Here is a 26,678-nt window from a genome sequence, read left to right on the forward strand (position 1 = left end):
CCCTTTCTTCAAGAACAAATTGTTTTAAAAAGAGCAAGTCAGATCCTTGAATCTTTCTAGTTTCCTGTCTTACCGTGTGATTTGTCCCATGTTCCTACCATTGTGATGTCTGTCATCTGCATGACATCCTCACCAGGTGTGAACAGATAGGACTGACTCTTGGACTCAGGCTCCAAAATGGTGAGCTAAATAAACTTCTTGTCTTCATACAATATCCAGTCTCACATATTTTGTTAGAGCAACAAAAATGAACTAGTATAGGCAACATGGCATCATGGGACTCACATCTTAGCCACTTGGTAAGCCGTGACACCTGGGCACAGTGCTTATGTATTCTAGACCTCAATTTTCTTACCTTGCTACCTTCCTATTAGGACCTTTGTAAGGATTAAGTGCATCATTAATGTAAAGCTCAGGGCTTTGCACCACATGTCCTCCCCTGTTCTTCCTCTTTCATTTCATTCTTAATTGTTCTTGTGGTTTATGTTACATGGATAGGAGCTCCAAGGAGAGTGTCAGTAAAGGAAACATGGCAGATGAAGACATTGTTTGGGAGTAGCAAGGGGAAATATTTTTTTATTAGCGCATGTTCGTTGCACAAAGTGGTAGGATTCATAATGATGTTGTTCAAGTACATCATGTACTTTACTTCCCACTACCCTCTCTGGGTCCCCTATTCCCTATCTGGATCCCCTTTTTCTTTCCAAATAGTCTCTCATGTCAGTCACACACATGCACGCATGCACACACATAAGTTAGTTTCCATGTATAAGAGAAAATGTGGTATTTGTCTTTTTGGGTCTGACTTACTTTGTTTAATATGATCTCAGGTTCCACCCATCTTCCAGCAAGTGACAATTTCCTCCTTTTGCTGCATGTGAATATTATATCTCTTATCCTTTTGTCTGTTGATTCCATAACTTGGCTGTTGTGAATCATGCAAGGGGGCTATCCTCAGGGACACTGGCACCAGCCTCCTACCTGGGGGTGCAATTCCCTGGGTTGCCCATGGACAGCTGCTTTCAGTGCCAAGGAGCTCACACCTCCACACAGGAGATGCTCAGTTCCTGGGTAGTTCAAATTGTTAAACAAATGTTGCTTCCTGTCAGACATCATCCCCTGGTCCTTCTGCTGTGCAACAAAGGGCATATGATATCCATTCATCTACTTTCATGCCCTCATTCCTTCTCAACAGTTGTGCAAGCAGGCAGAACTTTCCAGAAAGCATGAGAACATTCAGAGAGTCTGCCCTCTCCTCCGCCACCTGTCCCTGCCTAAGAACTGCCCAGGGGACAATGACAAGCCCAGGTCCCTTATGTTAGGACAGGAATGGACTAGAACTGTGAGTGACAGTTGGGTCCATTGCACAGCTCTGTCTGAAGAGCAGAGCCAGGGCAGCAGCCTTGCCTTCCAGAACTGAGATGGAGTTAGAGAAAGGCTAGATTGTGCTTTGCTCTGTGTGTGTGTGTGTGTGTGTGTGTGTGTGAGAGAGAGAGAGAGAGAGAGTTTTCTGCCTGATCCAGGAATTCTCCTGGATGGCAGAATTGGTTTCCATAACGACTTTCTGATATAAACATATTTGATAAAAATAAGTTAACAGCAGAGCTGTGGTGGAGCAAATTCTCAGAGTGGAGAGAGAGAGAGAGAGAGAGAGAGAGAGAGAGAGAGAGAGAGAACCTCAACAAACAGCATTTTCTTTCTTTTCCTTCCTTCTTAGCTTCTTCTATTCACAGAAACCCACCAAAAGCTTTGTTTATCAATTCTTGTGTATCAGGCCCCCTTTCTCGCCACGTGCTCCCTATTCTCTCTCTCTGTCTCTCTGTCTCTCTCTCTCTGTCTCTCTCTTTCCTTAGTTACCTGAAACACTGCAGTATGTATGGGATAATATGATAAATTCATTTCCAGTTCACTGCATTATCCCTTGAATATTTTAATGACTCATTGAATGGAGTAAAAAAAGCTATTTCAAATGAACAATTATGCTGCATTAGTCTAAGGGTTGATTATATTTAAACACTGCTCACATGGATAACAGGACACAGCGACCTCAGCATAGGAGAGCTAATTTGGCTCTTATCTCCAAATAATTTTACACCGCAAATTACTGTGAAAACCTAAAGGGCTTTAAAAACATTCATCAAAAGATAATATTCCACTTTGTAGCAACATTTTATTTAAATTATTTTGAATGGGGATGAAGGCATCTCTGGGGTAGGACAATGACAGCTGAGTAGGGACTGTGGGTGATAAGAAGCTGGCAAGAGGTGCTGCTGGGTTGGGTTGAGAATAAAAGTGGAGTGTGTTGGGGAGGAAGGGGCTGCAGCCAGGTCTGAGGGAAAATCAGAGAGAGACTGATCAGCCACTGAAGCCCAGGCCCTCACCTGGCTGTGGTCTGGGATAACAAGGGTAGGAAAGAACTGATCTGGTCTAGAGGTCAGAGGGCAATCACTAGAGGTCGAGTGACAGGATTCACCCCTGTCCCATGCCTGGCATGCTGGCATATTCCTGTAATCCTAGCAGTCAGGAGGCAGAGGTTGGAGAACTGTGATTTTAAGTTTGAGGCCAGCCTGGGCTTCAGAGTGTGAAGCTCTGTGTGTAGCATACACACAGAGATACACACAGATGCACACAGGCAGACAGGTAGGCAGATACACGCAAACACACACGCGCGCGCGCACACACACACACACACACACACACACATCCCACAATCTGATCCCACCTCTACTCTCAAGCCTGACCCATCTTCTATGGACCAGTCTGGGTCATATTGAGTCTTCCTGTCTACATTTGGAATGTAAAGGAGTGAGCTTGTGCTGGGCATAGTCTGAAATTTTTACTGTGAGTCTGGCGGCTCATGCCTATAATACCAGATACTTGGGAGGTTGAGACAGGAAGATCACGGGTTCTAGGCTAGCCTGGACAACTCAGCAAGACTTTTATTTTTCAAAATAAACTAAAACAAAACAAAAACAAAAGCGAAGTGAAACAAAACAAAACAAGAAAAGAGCTTCGGTTGCTTTCGGTGCAAGTCTCACTTTAGCATGTATGATGCCCTGGGCTTAACTGTCCAGAACTTCAAAAGGAAAAAGAGTTGAAAAGAAGTTAGGAAGTTAGAATTTTCACTCTGCAAAGCCTGAGTCCAATAATCTACCTTGAGGGCATGTCCATTTTTTTTTTTTTTGAGATGGGATCTCACTGTGTAGTCCTGTAGATCAGGCTAGTCTCAAATGACACAAAGATCTACCTGCCTCTGTCTCCTGGGGTTAAAGGCATGTACTACCATGCCCCACCCATGTCCAATGTTTCAGCATTGTGACATGACACACAATCAACTTATAATAAATAAATCACTAGACTATTTTCATGTTTCAAGTAAGTTCATAATTTTGTGTTGGGCTGCATTCATGGCTATCCTCAGCTACATGTGGCCTCACATGGCCTGCAGGCCTGTAGGCTAGACATGTCTGGAGAGAATTTCCTAAATTAAGTAGCAACCATGGCTAAATCTTCAAGTAAGGATGCTTTGGAGAGGGCCTCCAATCCAGTTTCTGCTGTACTTGGTAGGGGGGAGAGATATTAATCTCATCACACCCTAGGAAAGTAGATTCGATTGTGGCACCCATTTTAATGATGAATAAACTGAGGCTCAGAGAACCCCCATTTGGAAATGCTAGAAGCTGGACCCAGAAGTGTAAGCTCCTGTTCTCCCCTCTAGGGTAGTTGCACACAAGTCTGGTTTCTAGCAAGGGTCAGCGAGCTCCTTGTCAGCGAGCATTCTTCATGGCCTACGGATCTGAACCTATATTCTCTTAGGGAGTATGAGATTTACAGTTTGGTTGTCTGTATTTAAATGTTCCCTTGCTGTGCAGGTCTAAGAATGTGCAGACAATGGCACAAAAATGAGGCAAAATTGAAAATACAGGGCTCCACAAAGAATTATCAGATGAGACTAGTATTGCATACCTGTAAATCCTAACACTTGGGAGATGGATGGAGGCAGGACGATGCTGTGTTTAAGACCAGCCTGGGCTACATAGTCAATTCGTGACCAGCCTGGACTACAAAGCAAGACCCTGTGCGCGCGTGCATGCGTGCGTGTGTGCGTGTGTGTGTTTCATGTGCGTTTAGTGCATGAACATGAGTATGTGTCGTTTTCTGTCTTCTTCTATTGTTCTCTGTCACATTGTCTTGAAGCATGGTCTCTCACTGAACCCAAAACTTGCTGTTTTGCTTATGATGGCTGACTGGCAAGTTCTTGGGATCGGTCTGCCTCAATCCTTCAATGCTGAGGTTACAGGACTGTAAGACCATGCCTAGTTTTTTTTACGTGGGTTCAGGGGATTCAAACTCTTCATCCTTGCACAGCAAGTACTCTTGAACCCACTGAACTATCTCCCCAGACCTCTGTCTTAAAAAACAAAATGAGATGACTCAGTGGCTAGATGTAGTGGCCTCACAAGCCACAGGACTGAGTTCAGTCCTGGAAACTGTGGTGGAAGGAGAGGAGGAGCACATACTCTGACCTCCACACATGACATGACATTTATGTGCTCACACTCAGACACACGCTTCACATACATATACATACACACACAAATAATAAAATTTCAACAACCCCCCCCAAACAACAGCAACAAACAGCAGAAAAAGAATTACTTATCAACTCTGTCTCTTCACTTTGCCCTCTTGATCCTAACTGGTGGGCCTAATAAGGAGAGTTTATTCTGTTTATTACTGTTAGCTGTGTTCTAGTCATATTAAAAATTCATATCCTAGCTGGGCATGGTGGCGCACACCTTTAATCCCAGCACTCGGGAGGCAGAGGCAGGCAGATCTTTGTGAGTTCAAGGCCAGCCTGGTCTACATAGTGAGTTCCAGGACAGCTGGGGCTGCAGGGAGACCATGTCTCAAAAAGACAAAAAAAATTCATATCCTATAATAATTTATAGGTACATATATAAATTCTACAGGATCCACTACTTGATCAATTAGGAATGAGGACAAACGTGCTCCTTCCTGTGGCTCCTCTTTGAAGAGTCTGTGTCAGTTTACAGTGGAGAAACCATGTTCTCAGAGAGGTCAACAGACTTGTCTGTGATCACTCAGGAGCACAATGGAACATATATTTAAAATTTTTAAAAATTTATTGTGTATGCATATTGTACAGATGTGTGTGTGTGTGTGTGTGTGTGTGTGTGTGTGTGTGTGTGTGTGTGTATGCACTTGGAGGCCAGAGGACAACCTTAGCTGTCGATCTCAGACACCATCCGCCTCATTCTTTTGAGACAAGGTCTCTCATTGGCCTGGAACTCACCAAGTAGGCTAGGCTGGCTGGTAGTAAGCCCCAGGATTCTGCCTGTCTCTGCCTCCCCAGTACAGAGCTTACAAACATATGACACCACGCTTGGCATTTATTTTTTAACGGGGGGTTCTAGGAATTGAACTCAAGTCCTCATGCTTGCAAGGCAGGGACTTTACTATTTCCCCACGCCCAGGATGGAGTACTCAAACACACGTTGACTAACGAACCCTAAGCAGGGAGCCATCATCCTTGTCCTGCTTGTTGGCTTCTCATTCATCTTATTCACTGAACACACTTAGAGGTCCTTTAAAAAACACAAAAAAAACTCATTATGAAAAAATCAACCTTATAGAAAAGTAGACAGAATAATGACCCCTTAGAGGTCCTTTTAATTCAACCCAGAACTGGTTGCCATTTACAGCTGCCAAAGGGCGAGGGCACTGAATGAAAGGGGAAGCATGAACTTGGAGGTTCCTTTTCTTTCTTAAAACAAAAAAGACATTCAGGGCAAATTTTAGAATCATTGACGGTTTCTAGGAAGATTTTCTTTTTTGGAAGAAAAAAGGTACTCTTGTCTCCTTAATTGTTCATCGTGTTCTTTGTCACCAATCATGATACTCTTTGTGGAAAGTATTAATGTACCATCTTCCTGTGTTCAATATTCCCATTAACAATAAAAAAAGCCTAATGAAAATATCTGCATGAAAAGCCCCAAGTGCTAATTTCAGAGACAAATAGGCAAGGAACCAATAAGCATTTCTTCTAAAGTGAATGATGCAAATTAATTGATATCTTAATTGAGCTTCGGCATGGAAAGGATTGGTTAGATTAAATCAGAACTGTAAAACATCTATTAAAAAAAACTTGAGGACATGGCACAGGGGAGGAAGGTGCTACATACACTCTGTTAGAAATCTGTTTTTGTTCGTTTGTTTCTTGAGACAGTGTCTCAATATGTAGCCAGGCTGGCCTAAAACTTAAGCTCCTCCTGCATCAGCCTCCTGAGTGCTGGGATCAGAGGTGTGTGCCACCGTGCCTGGCTTCAATTAAAAATCTCTTATCTTCAATGGGAGAGTTTCAGAGAGGGTCCAAGGAGAATATCAGTTTCCTGGCCAGGTTGGGAACCTGACGCCTAGTCCTGCTGCTTAGCCAATGGGAGCTACAGGTAATGGACATTCTACCCATACCTGCCCCTGGACCTTCATAATACCTTCCCTGTGCAGGACAGCACCTTCCTGTATTTCATTGGGGTTTGTGACCCCAGATAGCAAGAGGTACTTGATTTAAAGTAATGTAGAGCAGCACAGCATCCAACTGTTCAGAACTGACCGTGTGCTCTGGGTATTGCTCTAAGTACTTTACCTGAAATGACTCCGATTAATGTCATACCAACAGTGTGAGGTAGAGATTATAAATAACTCCACTTTACAGTGAGCATATTGAGACCCAGAGAAGCTGAGCAACTAGCCCCAGATCAAACTGTTAATCATGGTAGATTTGGGGTTTGAACTAGAGTCACTGTTCTTAATCACTGCACTACATGATGCTGGGGTGTGAGCTCCAGATGGTCCTGTGTTCCCAAGAACTACTTTCTGTCCTGTTTGGGTCTGGACAGCCTTTCAGAAAAGTATCCCCATTAGAGGGCTTGCACAGCCGTGCCCTGGTTCACTGTACAATTAGATCTGCCCCCCCCCATATCAAGATCAACCTAGGTTCCTCCAATTTTGTCTCTGTGGCTATTGGGACTGTCACTGCCATTGATATGCTATCTACAGTGACTTTACTGTGTGCCTTACTGCTGAGGGTGCTTGGGTAATAGTCATGTGTTGAGTGTAGTTTTATGGGGTCCAAAACTCAGACTAGGTGTGCTTTATAATCCAAAGTAGCATTCTTTGGGTAGGATGCTCTGGAAACTACTACAGGATGCTCACATCTACATTATCTAGGAATAAGCTAGAGTCATGGAGGGAAGGGCACAGAGTTTGTTTCCCATCTTACAGAGGAGGCATGCTGGTCCCTGGATACAATGGGACTGATGGAGGAGAAGTGAGGCCCTACAACCATGTGGTATAGAAAGAGTGGTTTTGGAGTCCAGGGCACACATCCAGTACCTGCCACAACAGCCTGCCAGCTGAGAGAGTGCTGTTGAACCTCTCTGCCTTTGCTTTCCCACCTGTCAATGGTGTGATGCTCACTCACAAAGCAATAGGAACTTCAGAGGTTTCTGAAGTGCTTTCACTTGAAAGTGGTTCCACAAACGGATGACATTAACTAGCCATCCCAGTCCTGAGTTCGGCAGCCTCCCCCAGCTGTGAATCCCTCTGGTGTACTTGATCAAGGTGGAGGCCACATTATCTGTGTGTCTGCAGGGAAGCAGTTTGGTGCTACTGCAGAGGCTGGCTTGGACTCTTACCAAGAGGCTACTTCATCAAGGATATGACCAGGCTGCCTCCTAAAAATCCTGCCCCCCCCCGCCCCCCCGCCCCAAGCTTCCTGAGAAGGTCCTCGTGCTGGGATAGGTGTCAGTCACCAGGGTAACATCCTCTACCCACCTTACTCTGTGGTAACCATGAGCTCTGTGGAGAGCTGGGCTCAGCAACCTGCATTTCTCCAAGCTATCAGCTCACCTTAGGGTGCCCTGCCCTTTTGTGTGAACCCCAAGTCAGAGGAGGGTCTCCTAAACTTTGTTGAGTCCCCACACCCCACCCTTCCTCCTTCGGCTGAGCTCTAGGACCTGAGACCTGAGCCCACTTGGCTAGCAGAATGTGGAGGCAGGTGGCAGGGCCAAGTGGCTATCCAAGAGAGAGCTGTGGCTTCCTGACGGGCACCCAGATGAGGGAAAGTGGGTGGCAATGTGACTGAAACCCGAGTCTCCTCCGGGTGAACGGGAAGTGAGGGCCGCACCCGGGCAGGTGGCTCCGGCTTAAGCTCTGTAGCTTAGCGGCCTTGTTCAACAGCTGCCACCTGTCACCTGCCACCTCTGCGCCTCCAAACGAGGTTTCTGGGGCTAAACCCCGTTCACAGTGCAGAGTTGGTGTGAGGGATGTATCCTGAGTGAGTATTGGAGCGAGGGGAGTGGGGGAGGGGGTGGGAGTGGCCGGGATCCATTACAGGCTGTGGATCACAGTTCCGGGGCCCCTCGACTGGGAAGCCATTCTGTCCACAATGGTTTTTTCCCTCTGGCCTGAGAATTCCTGAATGGAACCCTCTCACAGGGGGCTGTTCGTGTGTGGGTGCGTGCACGCATGTGTGTGTGTGCATGTGCTGTGAATCTGACCTTCTGGCACAATTGCTCTCTTGACCTTCCACCCCGTGAACTTCACCCAAGTTCAGAAAATGGCGATGCCGTAGACTGGAGCAGATCTCACAGCCTTCTCTTTTGTGCCCTCCACTGCCATTCCTGCCCACAGTACAACCCCACCCCCACCCCAGGAATACCCCATGCTGAAAACTGCTAAGCTCTCCCTCAGCCTGACCAAGGAAGAGTGCTGGCCCAGGGAGGCTGACTGAAATGCTGCCCAAGCACTGTCCGCCCCATCAGGACCATAGCTGGGTTGCTTTGAAGGAGAGCTGGCCCCCTGAAGTTTCTGGGAAGGGTCCTGGTGCTAGAACAAGACTTGGTTGCCAGGGTAACTCCCTCCCCACCCCATTTGGTATAAGAGTCCTCCCCTTGCTCAGGAGCTGGTAGCTAGTTAAACTGATGCCCCTACCTCTGCCTTAGCTCCAGTAGGAAGGACTCAGGCTCTTGCATCTGTGGCTTTCTCTACATTTTCTAGAGTGCTTTCCGTGGGATCATCAGGATGACCACAGGAAGTCAGGGATATGGTTCACTTATTGCAGAAAACAGGAAGTGCCCCAACACTGAGCTGGGAACCAGCTCTGACCCAAACTATGCTCAACTTTGTTCTCCTTGTTTCCATTACTGACAGGGCAGGAGCCTTTGCACAAGCCACCCGCAGGTTGTCTGGGCACAGATTCTTGAATGTTACCAGCTTGTATGGATTTCCCCAGTGTAGGCTTGTGAATACATGATTCCGTAATTGAGCAAAACTGGGAAATAAATGAGAGTTATATACATTTAGTCCCCTGTATCTGTCTGTCTCAGATTCAACTAACAGTGAATTGAAAATTATACATATATATATATAATTACATCTGTGTACACGTATAGGCTTTTTTTCTTGTCATTGGTTCTCTAAACAACGTAGCACAACAAGCTATTTCCATAGCATTAGGTATTATAATAACCTAGAGATGGTTGAACGTTATATGGGAACATGTGCAGAGGCTCGATGCAAATACTATACCATTTTACATAAGAGACTTGAGCATTTGGGGGTTTTGGTGTTCATGGGGGGAAGTCCCGAGGGTACGGAAGGGTGACAATGGTGCCTATCAGGATAGCAATATCTCTAAAAGACCGCGTGATGAGAAATGAGATCAAGTCAGTTCAAGCCAGAGGATCGAAAGCTCATTTCCACAGCGTGTTCCTCAGACACTGTGGAAAAGGTCGGGCTCCTTCCCAGCGATTACACCACAAACTTTCAAGCAGCTGCTTATTTCTGTACAATGAAAGAATCTCTCTCTGTATCTTCCATGTCCCTCACCCAACAGCAGGAGGGTCCCCCACAGGTCACCCCCTCCTGCCATTCACACCAGGACATCCCCCACCTAATCCAGTGGGTGGCGGTGCCAACTGTTGTTTCCAGAAGTTTGCCTTGACAGTGGCAGCGAGGGGAGGCCTTCTACCACAAAGAGAATCAAATGCATGGACCTGGGGGTGTCTGTTGCTCTCACCCAGGGAGCTGACCCATCAGTGCACCCAGCTCTGGTGCTGGATGTGTTTCAAGATTCTCAGAAAACTTGAGAGAGCTGTGGCAGCTGAGTTCTGGGGGGCAATCTGATCTGGAAGTCCTCACTTACCCTCATCTCCAGCCCTCCCAGGTGAGTGCTAAGAACCACACAGCACTCAGATCTTCTAGCTACAATTCCAGAGTCTGAAAATGCCTCCTGGTCTTCTTACCTGGATGTTGGACACCACCCAGTGTCTCCAGTATTTCGCCCTGGGAGCTTGCCGGCTGGGCGCATCTGGATCCACCATCACTAGCAGGTAGGTTTCACCCTGTAACACATGTACCGAGAAGTAATGTAGCATTGTGGGTAATACTTGATAGGAGCATCCCAAGAAGTCTTTCCCCGTTCCAGCTGAGGATGCAGCCAGTCTTTAGTGCTTTCCTCCTACTTTGTTCCTGTTCTCTTCACATTTCCCTCATGTTGCTTATTCTCAGAGAAATGAAGTCTATGAAACAGTCTGGGACTCTTGGCCTTGATGAAAGAATAAACCCCACAAGACATATTTACAAAGAACCTGGACTGGTTCCGTGGCACCATGTGTGGTGCTGTGGAGGAAAGCAGTAAAATCTATAGCCGGGCATCTGCCCTCCAGAAGCTTCCAGTACACTTGTAGGTAATTATCTGTTTATTCAGAAAATAAATGAGCACTTGCTCTGTGTCAGCACCACTGAAACACATGGATACCTTCAGCAAGCATTAGCTGAGCACTTGTGTGCTGGAGACTGCTCCAGGTACTAGAGAGCCAACAGAGAGCAAGACAGTAGATCCATACTTCTAGGGAACTGCTATTCTAAGACACAGATAATAAGTATGAACACATAGGAGGGGCTGGAGAGGTGGCTCAGTGGTTAAGAGCACTGGATGCTCTTGTAGAGGGCCTGGGTTTAGTCCCAGCATCCACATGGCAGCTAACAGCCATCCAAACTCCAGTTCCAGGAGATCTGACGCCCTCTTCTGACCTCTTTAGGCATTGCAAGACATGGGTGCGCTTACATACATGCAAGCAATACACTCACACACATAAAATAAAAATAATAAAATTTAAAAAAGAATGAATAGGGGCTGGAGAGATGGCTCAGTGGTTAGGAACACTAGTTGTTCTTGCAGAAGACCCAGGTTCGAATCCCAGCACCTACATGGCAGCTAACAACTGTCCATAACCCCAGTCCCAGGGGATCTGACAGCCTCTTCTGTCCTCCAAGGGCACTGCACAACATGGGCGCACTTACCTACATACAGGCAACACATGCATACACATAAAATAAAAATAATAAATACAATTAAAAAAAATAAAAAAGAATGGATATGAAAGGACGTGTCCAGTTGTGACCAAGGCTCTGTTGAAAGTAAAATAGGGTGGATTGAGAGGGAGCAAGAAGCATGAGAAAAGAAAATGCCTCAACAAGGGAGAGAGGATCTGATGGAGCTGAGGGACAGAAAGAACGCTGTTGTGTCCAAGAGCAGAGCAGGGGTGGAATGGACATGTTGAGTGGGAGGTGGCAGGGATGAGGCATGGAAGACTTTCCTGAGGGAGGAGTAGGATTTGACTTCCAGGGCTGTGAGATCACTCCAGAAATGTGCTGTGATTGGCTTTACATTTTTGGAAGATGGTTTGGGCTTACCAGTAGAGAACGAGTGGTAGGCAGAAGGTATGACAAGAAGCCAGGAGGCTGGGTAGAGATGATAGCATCTTGGGCTACAATGGTAGTGACGGAAGCAGAAACCAACAGATGGCTTAGAGAAGCATTTTCAGGTAGAATCAGGAGGGTTTGTCAAAGCATTAGCTATTAGACCAGTGAGGACAGGGTGGAAAAAGAAACATTGAACAGGACTTCTCATTCTTACCTTGAGCAGTTGGGCATTTTGCTTGGTTTGTTCTGCCTTTGGGGCAGGGTCTTTCTGTATAGCCCAGTCTAGTCTTGAATTCACGCTTCTCCTACCCTTCCCTCTTGCGTGCTGGGATTACAGGTATGGGCCACCGTACTGGGCCTATAACCAGTCTGCTTAATGACACAGAGACTTGGAGAGGAGACTGAAGGAGAACATTGACCATTCTGTTCCAGATCTGATAATGCTAGAAAACAATTAAGTCTGCATATCAGAATCCGGAGGTCAGGGCTAGAACAGCACTGGATGTGTACATCTGGGAGTCACAGACATGTAATCTTTACATCTGTAACATGGTAAGATTATTCACAGAGAGAGTAAACACAGAGAAGAAAAGAGTCCCTTAACTGAGTCCTAGGACATGTTAACATTGAGAAGAAGGCAGCATCTGGCAAAGAAGACAGATGCCAAGGAGGTGAGGGAGGCTTGAAGAGTGGGAGTCCTGAAAGCAAGACAGAAGTGTTTCAAGAAGGGGAATGTGAGGCTGGGGCTGGGGCTCAGTTATAGAATACTTACCTAGCATGCAGGAAGCCCTGGATTTGATCCTTGGCACCATATAAATCAGGCATTGTGGTGCATGCCTATAATCCCAGAACTCAGGAGGATTAGAAGTTCAAGGTCATTCTCAGCTACATAGTGAACTTGAGACCAACCTGGATTATGGGAGACCCTATCTCAAAAACTAAACCAAACGAAAACCCAAAAAAGAAGAAAAAGGTGATCAACCATGTTGACTTTTTCTAGAAGACCAAGATGAGAAACCCAGATATGACAAAATGAATTGGCAACTTGGAGATAACTGTTATCTTCATAAGACCTGTCTCAGTGGAGTTGTTATCTTCATAAGACCTGTCTCAGTCCTCACTGGTCTAATAGCTAATGCTTTGACAAACCCTCCTGATTCTACCTGAAAATGCTTCTCTAAGCCATCTGTTGGTTTCTGCTTCCGTCACTACCTTGCCCGAGTGGGAGGGACTGAGAAGATGTAGCAATGAGGAAATGGAGATGCTCTTAAAGGTGGAGTGAAGGGCAGTTGAGACACAAAGTGGCTGCTTCTAGAGAAGAAATCAAGAATTAAAAAAAGAGATGGATGATACTTGAGGCCGTTTATAAATCGATGGAAATGTAGAAAAGGGGTTAGAGAAGAGAAAGGGGAAAACTGTAAAAGCTAAGACTCTGGAAAGGGAAGGGAACCAGAATAAAACTGGAAGCAGGTCTTTGTTAAGAGCAGCAACATGGCGGGGGTGGGGGAGTGGCTGGAGAGATGGCTCAGTGGTTAAGAGCACTGGTTGCTCTTGCAGAGGACTTGGGTTCAATTCCCAGCACCCACATGCTGGTTAACAACCATCTAACTCCAGTTCCAGGGGATCCAATGCCCTCCTCTGACCTCTGCAGGCATTACACTTACATACATGCAGGCAATACATTCATACACATACAATAAAAATAAATATTAGAAAAAAGAGCAGCAATACAGTTTAAGATGCTGGAGAAGTGGAAGGTATGATGTGAGGAACTCTGAAACTGTCTTCTCATTGTGATTTTCAGTGATTTAGAGGCTAGGTCATTAGGGAAGAGGAGCTATGGGAAATTTGGGGACAGGGAAGAAGGCAGGGAACAGTTATTCAAGGAAGTGAGAAGAGCACTGCATCCACAGTTGCATGCTAGTTAACTATGGTGGTTAGCTTAACCTCGCTAGAGACTTGGGCTGGTGATATGCTGGAAGAACGAGTGAGAGAGGAAGAGTGGGATAGAGGAGCAGAGGCATCCTACCCTCCTCTTGACCTGGACACACACATACCTGCTCTGCGGCGTGTGTTCCAAGTACTTGAGCAGAAGAGCATTTACGAAGCCCTGAGGGAAGGTAGAGGAGGTTGCCTGAATCTACCTCAGGAACCCAGGAAATCTTCAGAGAGGTGTCTTCTGAGCTTGACCTTGAAGAATGAGCAGGGGAAGGCTCAGAAAAAGCTCTCTTTAGACAAAGGACGTAGTGTGTGCAGAGGAGTGGGGCTGCCTGGAGAGGGAGAAGTCAAGAGGGAATCTGAGATTCTCCCCTGGGCAGGTGGTGCCAAGCTGGAAGACAGTGAGCCAGAGAAGTAGGTTTTGGAAGATACGGGTCTTTTAATGATGCTTTCCCAAGACCTCAAAGATTGGCAGTGCACCTGCGGGTGGCAGAGATCTGGGACAACTTACTGAGTGAGAATCAAAGACAGACTATGGTGGAACTTGGAGTGTGGAGACCAGAGACCAGGAGGTCTCTAGAGAATCAGGAGATTGTGGAGTCATAAATTCTGAGTGGATGGGAACAGGCCAATGTGATAGCCACTGGGGGATGAGGACCCACAGACACCATGGTGGTGACCATTGGAGACCGCCGACCACTTTCCAAAGAGGAAACGAGATAAGAATACTCATTAAGGAAAAAGGCAAACCACATATTAGATGGTACTGAGATTAAATCAGAGCATTGGAGGATAAACTCAAATAAGTCTCTAAGGACTCCAAAGGGAAAGAAAAAGAGATGGAAACATTGAGATATGTGTTTGATCCCAGTGGAATCCCACAAGGAGAAACCTGCATATCCAATGCATCTATGAACTAGTTCTAATTAAGCAATAAGAAAACGAAGTACAAATAAAACCACTAAGCCTTCCATTTCCCCCGTTTTTTGTTGGCAAATGACATGATTGTCTACATGGGAAATTTATTTTCAAAACCCCTGAAAATAGCCAAACTGATTTTTAAAAAAAGTAAATTAAACTGGATGCAAGTCTATATAGAACAAATGTGTTTCTATATATTAATAATAGTCATAAAATATACTTAAAAATATAATTTACAGTTGTAATAAAAATCTCAGGATAAACATGATTTTAAAATGTATGACTTATACAAAGGAAAAACATTACTAGATGGGGAGACATGTTGTGCTTTAAAGCTGAAATAAGTGTTTTACAAAAATGTCAATAAAGCTTTAATTCATTTATTAATGGAACATAATTCTAACAAAAATCTTAAGTATATATTTTGAAAACTCCACAAATGATTCTAAACTTCTTAATTAAATTCAAGAAGTAAATAAATTATGTAAGGCAATATTGAAAAAGATAAATTATATAAGGGTTAATATTGACTTTGAAGATGTGTGAAAACATATTATCAAACTAAAGTAACTAGAACAACATGGCAGTGTGAGGTAAATAAAAGAGACAAAATAGAAAATCTAGCAGGAAACTCGTTTCCAATATATAAATCATGTATTTAATGTTTGATGGTGATCTTTAGTATATTATATTTATTATACTGACAGGGTTCTTTCAAATCAGAGGGGAAAAGGTGGACTATTTTATGAATGCTCTGGGGATATCCTACTTTCATCTATTGCTGTGATAAAAACACCCTGACCAATGCAATGTAGGGGAGGAAACGGTTTATTCTATGTTGCAGTCCATCATTATGGGGCAGCCAAGGCAGGAACTCAAGCAGTTAGTTACATTCACAGCCAAGGCAGAGAGACTGTACACATCCTGGGTTCCTGGCTTGCTGGTGCTGCTTCTGCTCAGGTAACTGTCTTCACTCTTACACAGTTCAGGGCCCAGCCAATGAAATCATACCCAGAATATCCAGGGTGTGTCTTTCCACTTCAATGAACAATCAGTACAACCCCCCACAGACATGACCACAGGCCAACCTGATCTAGATAGTTCCTCAGTTGGGACTCTCTTCTCAGGTGATTCTGGGTTTTGTCAAGTTGACAGTTAAAACTAACCAGCCCAGGCGACAAATAGTTCTTTATGTGGAATAGATAAATTGAGGTCTCTGTTTCTTTCGGACACCAGACAACTTCCATATTTAAATATGAAAATGAAAAAACCCATCTGTAAACACTGGTTTAATAACATAATATTGAATTCATGGAATGGAATACTCTGTTGGAGTTAGATCTTCATCTTACTAATGTGGGAAAGTATCTGCAATCTACTGGTCTGTGAAATAAGTGAGTTGTGGATAGTGTGTATGACATCTTAAATGTGCAGGAAACTTTATATATCTAGCTATATATATTTATAGATATATCTCCATATGCACATAAAATGTCTGGAAAAATACATACCAAACTGTTAACAGTAAATGGCATGAAAGAAAAGATTGATATAATCTGACTGGATATATTTTTAAATCTTTTAATGGCAAAAAATGTAAAATAGAACTCAAAGACAACAAAGATATTTGTTGATATTTGCAAGATCTATGAAAAAGGTGAATACTCTTAGTATATAAAGTACTTTTTAAGTCAATAAGGACTAGTAACTCAATGGAAGAATAGCCATGGCAATTTATAAAATAAGAAACACAACTGATTAATACACATAGGAACGAATGTTGAGTTTCACTACGCAAAAATAAAATAAAATTCCATCTTTCCTATAAATAAATATTTTTATATTTATCCCCAGGGTTTCTAAATATATAGAAGTGAAGGGTAGGTCACAAAATCCTATAAACTCTATGAGTTCATTGTCTTTTTACAAAGAAAGAAGACCCAGACCATATATCATACGTGTATACCCTCTGTATCAGGTAATTTTCTTATTGCTGTGATCAAATACCTGACAAGAAACGACTTAAGGGAGAAAAGGTTTATTTTGTCTTACAATTTGAGGGGCTAAAGTCCATCATGGAAGGAAAGGTACAGTAGCAGGGGTAGGAGGTAGCTGAGCCCACAGCATCCACAGGCAGAAAGCAGAGAGCAGACAGGAAGTGAGGCCAGGCTATAAAATTTCAAGGCCTGACCCCAGTGACCCACTTCCTCCAGTGAAATTCCACTTCCTCAAGGTTCTACCCTTCAAAAACATACTCCTTAAAGAGGTATCTGTCCTAGTTACTTTTCTGTTGCTGTGATAAAATATTGACCAAAAGCAACTTGGTGAGGAAAGGGTTTAATTTCATTTTACAACTCCCAGTTCACAATCCAACATTGAGAGACATGAGGTCTGGAATGTAAGGTAGGAACCTGGAGGCAGGAGCTGAAGCAGAGACAGTAAAAGAACACTGCCTACTGGCTTGCCCCCTTGGCCTGTGCTCAGCCTGCTTTCTTATACAACCCAGGACCACCTGCCCAGGGGTGGCACTGCCCACAGCGGGCTGGATCGTCCCACATCACTCAACAGTCAAGAAAATGTCCCACAGGCATGTCTTCAGGCCAGTTTGATAGAGGAAGTTCCCCAATTGAGGTTCCTTCTTCCCAGATGTATCAGGTTGACAACTGAAGCATCCAGGACAGTATCCAACAGGTCTTGGGCTAAGCAGGGGTGGGGGGCAGGGGGTCGGAAGGTAGGGGTAGGGGTGAAGGTAGTGAGCTTGAAAGGCCCTGGGGGCAGTTCCATTGTTTGTCATTCGGTTTGTGGGGGCATTCTTGTGGTGGTGGGTTTTTTATTAAACTGTCTCTGAGCACACTAGGCAAGGACTCCGTCACCAAGCCTCAACCACCCAACCTGATCCCACTGTTGATTGCACATCCGTGCTGTTTGCTTTTTGTCAGCTTGACACAAACTAGAGTCACCTGGGAAAAGTGAACCTCGACTGAAGAATTTCCCAGATTGGCCTGTGGCCCTGTCTGTGAGGCATTAATCGCTAATTGATGTAGGAGGGTAGGAGGGCCCAGCCCACTGTGTGCAGTGCCATCCCTAGCCAGGTGGGCCTGGGCTGTATAAGACAGGTAGCTGAGCAAGCGGGGGTGGGGGTGGGAGGGGTGGAGGGGTGGAGCAAGCCGGTAAGCAGTGTCCTCTGCTTCAAGCTCCTGCCTTGAGTCCTGCCTTGGCTTCCCTTGATAATATAATGTGTAAGTCAAACAAACTCTTTCTTCTCCCAAGTTGCTTTTGGTCAGTGTTTTATCACAACAGAAAGCAAATTAGAACAACACCCTTTTTTTCTTGGCTATGCTTAGAGAATGGGCCTCCATGGTTGGAAAGGGCTTTCCCATTCTAGAGGACCTGCTGGCCTCTTCCTGACATCGTGCTGACCTCTGTAGTTTGAGGCCAGCCTGGTCTATGTAGTGAGAGAGGCTAGGAAGATGGCTCAGTTAACAAAGTGCTTCTAGTACAAGCATGAGGACATGAGTTGTGATCTCCAGCATCAGCATTAAAAGGAAGCCAGATGAAGCAGTGCATGCTTGCAATCCCAGCACTGGGGCGGCAGGATGGGAGGGTCCCTGGGGCTTGCTGGCCAGCCAGCCCAGCCTAAGCCCCACGTCCAGTGGGAGACTATCTCAAAACCTACAGTGACAAGTAACTGAGGAAGACACCCAACACTGATCTCTGGCCTCCACATACACGTATATGCACATGCACTCCCCCTCATATGCCAACACTTATGATTGCCTGCATTTTTATTTCAACCCTTCTATTGACTCTAAAGGTGCATCTCATTGTGGGTTCATTATGCCGCCCAGGATGGCCTCCAACTCAAGACCCTCCTGCCTCAACCTCTTGAATGCTAAGATTCTAGGCATGCTAAGATTCTAGGCATGCAGCACCACACTTGACTTTTGCTGTTTTTTTAATTTGCATTTTTCCTAGTGAATGGTGATATGGAACTTTTCAGGTCCTTGCCAGGATATATGTTAATATATTATAGAATGGGACTTATATTCATGTATATTCTTTACTGATATGTTTTAATTCATCTTTTGCCCATTTAAAAACTGGATTCTCCTTTTATTATTCCAGAAGGAGCTTTAATGGTTGCTCCCCAACTTTGAGTTAGGGGAACAGTAGCAGTGGGGCACGTAGGAAGCAAGAAAGCAAATATTTCTGCAGAGCAGACGGAAAGGAACTGGGCTCATCAGTTGTCCCAGCCGAACTTGCTTCATCCTTGAACTTGTGACCTCTGCTTCGTGATCACCATCGACACATCATGTCATCCCCTTACTGAATGATCATTCCCACCTAGAGATGTGAACCTCAATGACAGCCTGCATCCCAAGCTGCTGCTGCTACCTAGGTGGTCAGGAACCCCTTCTCACTGTCCTGGTTTTACTGGCCACCTCAGAGAAACAGTTGTACTCAGCACTCTGCCTGTCATCCTGGTTTTCTCTTTGTGTGTGTGTGTGTGTGTGTGTGTGTGTGTGTGTGTGTATGCACATGCTTGTGTGGGTACATGTGGACATGTATGTGCATGATTATGGAAGCCAGAGGTCAACCTCAGGTGTCGTTCCTCAAGTGCGGTCCACCTTGTTTAATTTTTTTGTTTGGTTTTTGAGACAGGGTCTCCCTGTAGCCACAGCTGGCCTGGAACTCAATATGTAGACCAAGCTGGCCACAATCTCACAGAGATCCACCTGCTTCTGCCTCCCAAGTGCTGGGATTAAAGATGGGCACCACCACAGTCAGTTCACCTTGTTTCTTTGAGACAGGGTCGCTCACTGGCCTGGAACTCACTGATTTTGTTGGGTGGGCTGGCCAGTCAGCCTTAGGAATCTGCCTGTGTCTGCCTTCCCATCCTGGGGTTATAAATGTACATGATGCCATGCCTGGCTCTTTTACATGGGTTCTGTGGATGAACTCAGGTCCTCATGCTTGTGCAGCTAACACATTACCAACTGAGCCATCCAGCACCCATCTAGGTTTTCTTCAGTTGAAGCTGCCTCTTATCCTCCATGCCTCCCCCACTTCCATGGCTATGTATCCTCTGGCTCTCATCTTACCCTTGCCCCCTTCCCCTCCCCAGGCAAACCCCATGAACAAGTCTTCCACACACCATACCCTACTTCCCTCTTACTCCTTACCCTACTCTGTCCCTGTGGCTTCTTCTGCAGCCCTTGCTAATGTCCCTATCTTTAGGTCACCCCCATCCCAGGGACATTTTTTTTTTTTAAATTCTCAACATATGTCAAATCCCAGCTGCTTTTGTGACATGGGTCATGCCTTCTTTATCAGAACACCTTCTGCCCTGGCTCTCATTCTTCCTCAAGGCTTGTTTCTGGGCTGGAGACTGGGCTCTCTTTTCTGGCTATCCTCATGGGCGTATTGGCCCACAGCCCTATTAATTTCTCTGAGTCAGAGCTCTCCTGGGAATTTTGAACCTTTTATCTCATGACCTATATCACATAGTCCTTGGCTATTTCAAAACACCCCACATTTACCACTTCCACTGACATCACCTGCTCCTCTGTGAGCTTCCTGTTCACATGAAGGAAGGTGCCCAATGTCTGGTTATGAAAATCAAAGGCTCAGGTGCCATCTTTATCTTCCTCTTCCAATCCACTTCCAAACATCTGGGTCCACTCACTTTCCCCACCTCCTTGTTCCTCTAGCCTTCACTTTGTGGTACTATTTTCAGAGTCTGTGGCACCTATGGGAAATAGGGCCTGCCTAGCAAAGGTAGATCATTAGGAGCTGGTCTTTGAAAGTAATATCCCACCTTGGGTCTGACCTACTCCTTCTGCTTCTTGGTCTATCAAAATGTAAGGAGCCTCTGACACAGGTTCCCACCACCATGGATGCAGCCTCTCTGCCCTGCCTTCTCTGACACAGTGGGCTGAAATCCTTCTGAAACTGTGAACCCAAATAAACTTTCTGTGGTGGTTTGAGTAAGTGCCTCCCATAAGCTCCAAGTATTTAAATATTTTGTCCCCAGTTGGTGGTGCTGTTTTGGGAGGTTTGAGGAGGTGTAGCCTTGCTGGAGGAAGCATGTCACTGAGGGTGGGCTTTGAAAGTATATAGCCTTGCCCACTTCCAGTTTGTCCTTCACTGCTTCCTGTGCCTGCTTAAAGATGTGAATGCTCAGCTTTCTGCTCTGGTTGCCTCCTGCCATGCCTCCCGTCATGATGGACCCTTACCCCTCTGGAACCATAAGCCCAATAGACTCTTATTTCTGTAAGTTGCCTTAGTGATGGTGTTTATTACAGCAATAGCAAAGTAACTAACACACCTTCTCTCCTTCAAGTTGCTCTACCAGGTATTTTGATCACATTGATGCAGCTCAAGGTAAGACAGATGCCCAAGCTGACAGGCTATCCTAACAGGGATTTGAACTTGAGAGTCTCCAGGGCTCCTTCCTCCTACCTGGCCATTTGTGTAGTCATTTGTGTAGTCTGTTCATATCTGCCTTTCCCAGCCAGACAGAAGGAATGAAAAATAGCAAGGGAGTAGATTTCAGAAGCCCCTAGGACAGCCATGAGTCCTACAAGTCCTGAGAAGATGAAGCTCATATTAGTTATGTCTTATTTCTGATGCTGTGATGCCTTGCTGACCTGGAGAGACAGCCATTCCCAGAGCTGGCCTCTCAGCACCTTCTTCAAATGAGCTCACAACCTCAACCACACCTCCTTTGGAAGACTGAGTCACTCTCCCCCAACAGAACCATCCTAGGCCCAGGTGCACTGGCACCCACCAGAACTATTCCAACCAGCCAGTCTTAAATCCATCCGCCCTCCTGCCTCGCTCATTCCCTTTCTGGGAAAACTGTCATGAAGAGGGCTCTCTCCAAGTTTGTGTGCTGGAAATGTAGTGGAATTTGGAGGTAGGACCTTTGGAAGTGACTAGGGTTACATGAGGTCCCGAGGGTGGGGCCCATGATGGCATCAATGGCTCTAATGGAAGAATGTGGTAGCACAAGGTCTTATCAGATGCTGGCACCATGTTCTCAGCATCCAGAACCATGAGCCAAGTAAATCTCAATTCTTTGCAGCTACTGAGGTTCTGATATTTAGTTATAGCAACAGGAGGTGGACTAAGACCCTAGTAATGCTCCCCCTCTCCCACTTGCCTGTGCCGGATGGCTTAGCCTGAGACTTCCCTGTGTGGTCCTTTGTGGTGTGCAGCATTTCCTGTCTAGGGATAACAACTTCCTCCTCCATCACTCTCATCCCCATCTGCCTGTCTTGCCATTCCCAAGTAAAAGAAATCTCAGCTCCATTTTCAAGCAGGTCCTTGTTCTGTCATGCCCTGTTGTCCATGAAGCCCACCTGGAGACTGTGGGGGCACAGGGAATGATAGATAAAGTAGGAGATGGATGAATCTGGTTGATTGGGAGAAAGCACCAGGACACAGATAAAACTCCATCGGAATAGAGCTTATTAACAGAGGAACACATGGGACAGATTCCCTTCCCGGCAGGGAAAATGTCTGCCCCAGGTCGTGAGCTGGGGTCTTTTTTATAGGGGGAGGCTTCTGCTTCCTGCAGAAGGCGGGAAGATATAGGGAAGATATATTTTTTTTAAGTTGGGTGGTGGGAGGGGGTAGTGGGAGAGCAAGACTGTTAAAACCTGTTCTCTTTAGAGATCAAAGGGCAAGCCTGCTGTGTTGGCCAAACTGGAGAAAAGTCTGCTTCTCTTGACTTCAAAGACCAGGGTGCTTATCAACTCGGTTCCCTTTTCTCAGGGGCTTGTGAAGTCCGTGAGGTCCTGTTGGTGAGGCAGCAGGGTTATTTGAACCTTAACAGGGAATGTGTGCTCCTTTTCCAATAGGATTACAGATGTGGCTTGCAATCTACGCTCCTTCAGTGGAATCTGGGCTGAGAGGGCCAGGTTCAGGTTCACAGTCTTCACAGTAAAGTTTAGTGGAAAGTCCTTTTCTTTTGTGTGTGTGTGTGTGTGTGTGTGTGTGTGCGTGTGTGTGTGTGTGTGTGTATGTGTTGTATGTATGTGTATGGTATGTGTATGTGCATATACTCATGTATGCATGTTATGGAAGTCAGAAATCAATGTTAGACACTTTCCTCTCTCACTCTCCACCTTACTTTTTTGTTTCTAGTTTCATTTATTGAGACAGAGTCTCCCTGTCGCCTCAGCTGGCCCGAAACTCACTAGGTAGATCAGGCCGGCCTTGATCTCACAGAGATCTATCTATCTCTGCCCCCCCCACCGCAGCGCTGGGATTAAAGGCATGTACCACCACTCCGGTAGTCCAAGTTACTTTTTGAGAGGACTTTCATTGGACCTGGAGCTCACTAATTGTCTAGACTGATTGGTGAGCCCCCAGGATCCCGTCAGGACTTGCCTGCACTGGGATTACAAGTGAATGCTATCACACCTAGCATTCTGGGGTTGCAAACTCAGATCCTCATGCTTGCTCAGCAAGCACATTACATACTGAGCCATCTCCCAGGCTCTTTTCTTCAAGGCAGTGATGATGTTCATTCCTGCCTGCATCTGAGTATCAACAGTGGTGTTTTTTCAGAGCATGAGGCTGGGCCCCACTTCCCTAGTAGCAGTTTGAATTAAAGTCCCCCAGGCATTGGCACTGAGTTGGCATCCCAGGGGCCTCTCATGCAGAGTTAGGGACAATAACTACAGCCACATGGGTGTATTCCTCCTGTTCTGTGCCCCCTGGGGGTTAGGGGTGTTGTGCCTTTTCCTTAAGCAGACAGCCTTCCCTGGTCTCTGCTGGGGTCCTGGAGACAGAGCTTGAGCACCCATGGAGCAGCTGTAGTACAAACACAGTCGCCCTGGGCTCCCACTGCTCGTGATGGTGATGGGTGGAACACAAATTTAGCCTGCAGTGGGTGGAGGCTTGAGCCTCCCCCACAAAGTTCTACATGGGAAATCTAGTTAAGAGCCTTCTTCCTGGGAGGCTGCATGGAGCAGCTGCTTCTTGTTGGGTGAGTGAGCCTGCCAGGATGCTGTCCGGGCGCTGCCCCTGAAGCCTGAACCCTTTTCACCCCAGAACTGGCTCCAGGTTCAAGCTGATGCCTAACTGGCACAGCAGCCTTTTTCTGCATACTACCAAAGAAGGAGTGCTCAAGCTGGGTGGTCAGTGGAGATTCCATCCAGGGCCTGGGGCTCCCAGCATGCTTTGTGGATTAATTATTTCTCTTGTTGTGACCAAATACCTGACAAGAAGCAATTTAAGAGAGGAAAGGTCTATTGTGGCTCTCAGCTTGAGGGAACACATTTCATCACAGTGGGAAGAGAGGGGGCAGGAGTGTGAGGTGGCTGGCCACATTGTGTCCAAGTCAGGAAGTAGAAGAGATGCATATGTTGCTCCACTCATTTTCTCCTTTATATTAAGCCGAGGACCCCAGCCCATGAGATGGGGCCACCCACATTCAAGGTAGTACATGCCCTGAGGTGGGTTTCCATGGTGCTTCTAAATCCCATCAAGTTGATAATGAAGATTAGTCATCAAACTTTGATCTGTTAGCAAGAGGTATTGTATACACATTGTGTGTGTTGGTTACATTTGTGTCAATGTAACAAAATCCATGACAGAAACCACTAGGGAGAGGAAAAAAGAGTTATGTTGGCTCACGGTTCAGAGGGTCTCAGTTCATAATGGCAGCAAGAGTATGTGGTAGAGACTCTTCACATTACTGTGGACCAAGAAACAGTAAAAGGGAACCAGAACCAAGGGCCAAGCCATAACTTTCAACCCTAGGATCTTACCTCTGCCAGCCAGGCTCCACTTCCTTTAGGTTCCACAGCCTCCCAAGATAGTGCCATCAGCCAGAAACAAATGCCCAAAACGTGAGCCTGTGGCAGACATTTGAGATTCACACCCTCACACTGTGGATCAGCTGTCCTTCTCCCTCTCTGCCTCTACTCCAAATGCTGGGAAGTAAAGTACCACATTTCCTGGAATCTGTTTTACCAAAGTAAGGCTTTGCTGTGGCCAAGATGTAGAAGAAAGATCTCTTCCTGAGTAAGAGGGAAAGGTAACTAAGAGAAAATTCTTATGTCTTATTTCTTTAGCCATTCCCCTTCCTGCTTAGAATGTGGATGCAATGCTATGCGTCTAGCAACCATCTTCTGACCAAGAGGGAACAAATGCAAAGGTGAAGAACTATGTACTAATGATGACAAAACAAAAAAAGATATGAAGAACCTGAATTAGGCCAGGGTGACCAGCCAGCCCCACTGCATGAAACAAACCCCTTCAGTTTGGGTGGTAGGGATTTTTTGTCTCTGCACCCAAACACAGTGTTAGCAACACATGTCAGTTTCCCATGCTTGTTTAGGCAGGTGGATGCCAGAGGCTGACTGCCTGAAAGCCACCCCGATAGGCAGAGGTTGCTTGAGTCAATACTGCAAGACCTGGTTGTTCCTTGGGTCATTTACTCTTTCTGAGCTGTGGTTAACTGAGCCAAAAAAATGACCACAATATCTGTCTCCCACCAGTAGGTTATTCTGGAAGTAGGTTGAGATACAGACGTGATGTTATTTTTGAGCAATGTCTAGAGAGTCAGGTTCTGTTTTTGTAAGCAAACAGCATGGTGCTTGTTCTCAGCAGGTCTTAGAGCATTGGTTGCTTTGATGGCAGGAAGAGTTTCCCCAAACGTGTGGCAGTTTGTATGTGGGAACATTGGTACATATAGAGCTGGGGTCCCCCACATGCATCCTTCTCTCTCTCTCCATGTCCCTAGGAGGACTAAGCTTGCCTGGAAATGGGACCGATGGCAGAATCTTGAGTGCTGGAACAATAAGGGGGCCTGTTGTCATGGGAAACCTAGCAAGAACTATCTAGCATCTTCCATGGCTTCTGGGCCCCAGGTACTCCTCACTGTCCTGGCAATATCACTTACTCAGATTCAGCTCAGATCTTTATAAACATCCATGTCTCACAGAGCCAAAAAATGCCTCTGGAAACTCACAGGTCCCTTGAGTATAGAAAAGCCAGGTACTTCTCATGCATATCAGCCTCAGACCTTCAGAACTGGTGAACACATTCTCTACTATCTTCTGTTCAAGCCAAAGTTTCTGGTGTCAGGGCTGGAGAGATGGCTCAGCAGCTAAGAACACTGGTTGTTCTTACAGAAGACCCAGGTTCAAATCCTAGCATCCACATGGCAGCTAACAGCTGTCTGTAACTCCAGTTCCAGGGGACCCAACAGCCTCTTCTGTCCTCCGCAGGCATTGCATGACACAGGTACACTTACCTACATACAGGCAATACATACATAAAATAAAAATAATAAATTAAAAATATTTGTTTAAAAAACAAAGTTTCCAGTGTCTTTGACTAATTCAGCTCCTTGTAGCACATCTCATACTCTGTCCCAAGTGGTTCCCAATCTACTAAGGGAGACCAATGGATGTGTCATCAGCGACAGTACCATGTGACCCACCAGAGTCTAGGTTAGAGTTGCAAATAAATGGACATGGGAGCCCAAGGGAGAATGGGTTGGATGAAAATCTTCATAGAAAAGTGATGTGTACATGTGTATATTTTTTGCACTGCTAGGGATGGAGTCCAGGGCCTCTCACCTGCTAGAGAAGTACTGTACCACTGAACTACACCAGCACAAAAAGGTGTTGTACAGGACTATTCTCAGAGTCACACAGCCACCGTCTTCATGAGTTCGGCTGTGTCTGCTTGCAAAAGATCACTGCAGCTGGGCTTGTTAACAATTGATGTCACCTCATAGAAGGAGGGGACAGGGAGGGTCATAGGATCCTCACTTGAGTATCCAGCCACTCCTAATTACATATGGTCTCAGGGAGGGGCTAGCATACACAGGTTGAGAAGGACTAGGGGAAGGGGCTCCATCTACACAGCCATGAGGGAGTCATCTTCCATCCTGGGTGCAGATCTTCCAGTGTGGCTGATTTAGGTCACCTACGCTCCTGCCTATAACCCCTCACCCATCACTCTTTAAGTAAACCTAATGTGGTTGTTTCAATGAGAATGCTTCC

The 26,678-nt window shown here is 45.7% G+C and overlaps 1 protein-coding gene across 1 annotated transcript in view; it reads right to left on the reverse strand.

Annotated features, from left to right (window-relative positions):
• Positions 1-26,678, reverse strand: part of Pebp4 (phosphatidylethanolamine binding protein 4) — a gene marked incomplete at its 5' end in the record, with an annotated part of 217,823 nt that overhangs the window by 96,280 nt on the left and 94,865 nt on the right. Inside the window, one exon of the mRNA XM_008850702.2 lies at positions 10,329-10,427. Within this exon, the coding sequence (XP_008848924.1) occupies positions 10,329-10,427 (99 nt within the window). The remainder of the gene's footprint in view (positions 1-10,328; positions 10,428-26,678) is intronic.

Source organism: Nannospalax galili, unplaced genomic scaffold, assembly GCF_000622305.1.
Source record: "Nannospalax galili isolate Female #2095 unplaced genomic scaffold, S.galili_v1.0 scaffold291, whole genome shotgun sequence".
Classification (NCBI taxonomy): Eukaryota; Metazoa; Chordata; class Mammalia; order Rodentia; family Spalacidae; genus Nannospalax; species Nannospalax galili.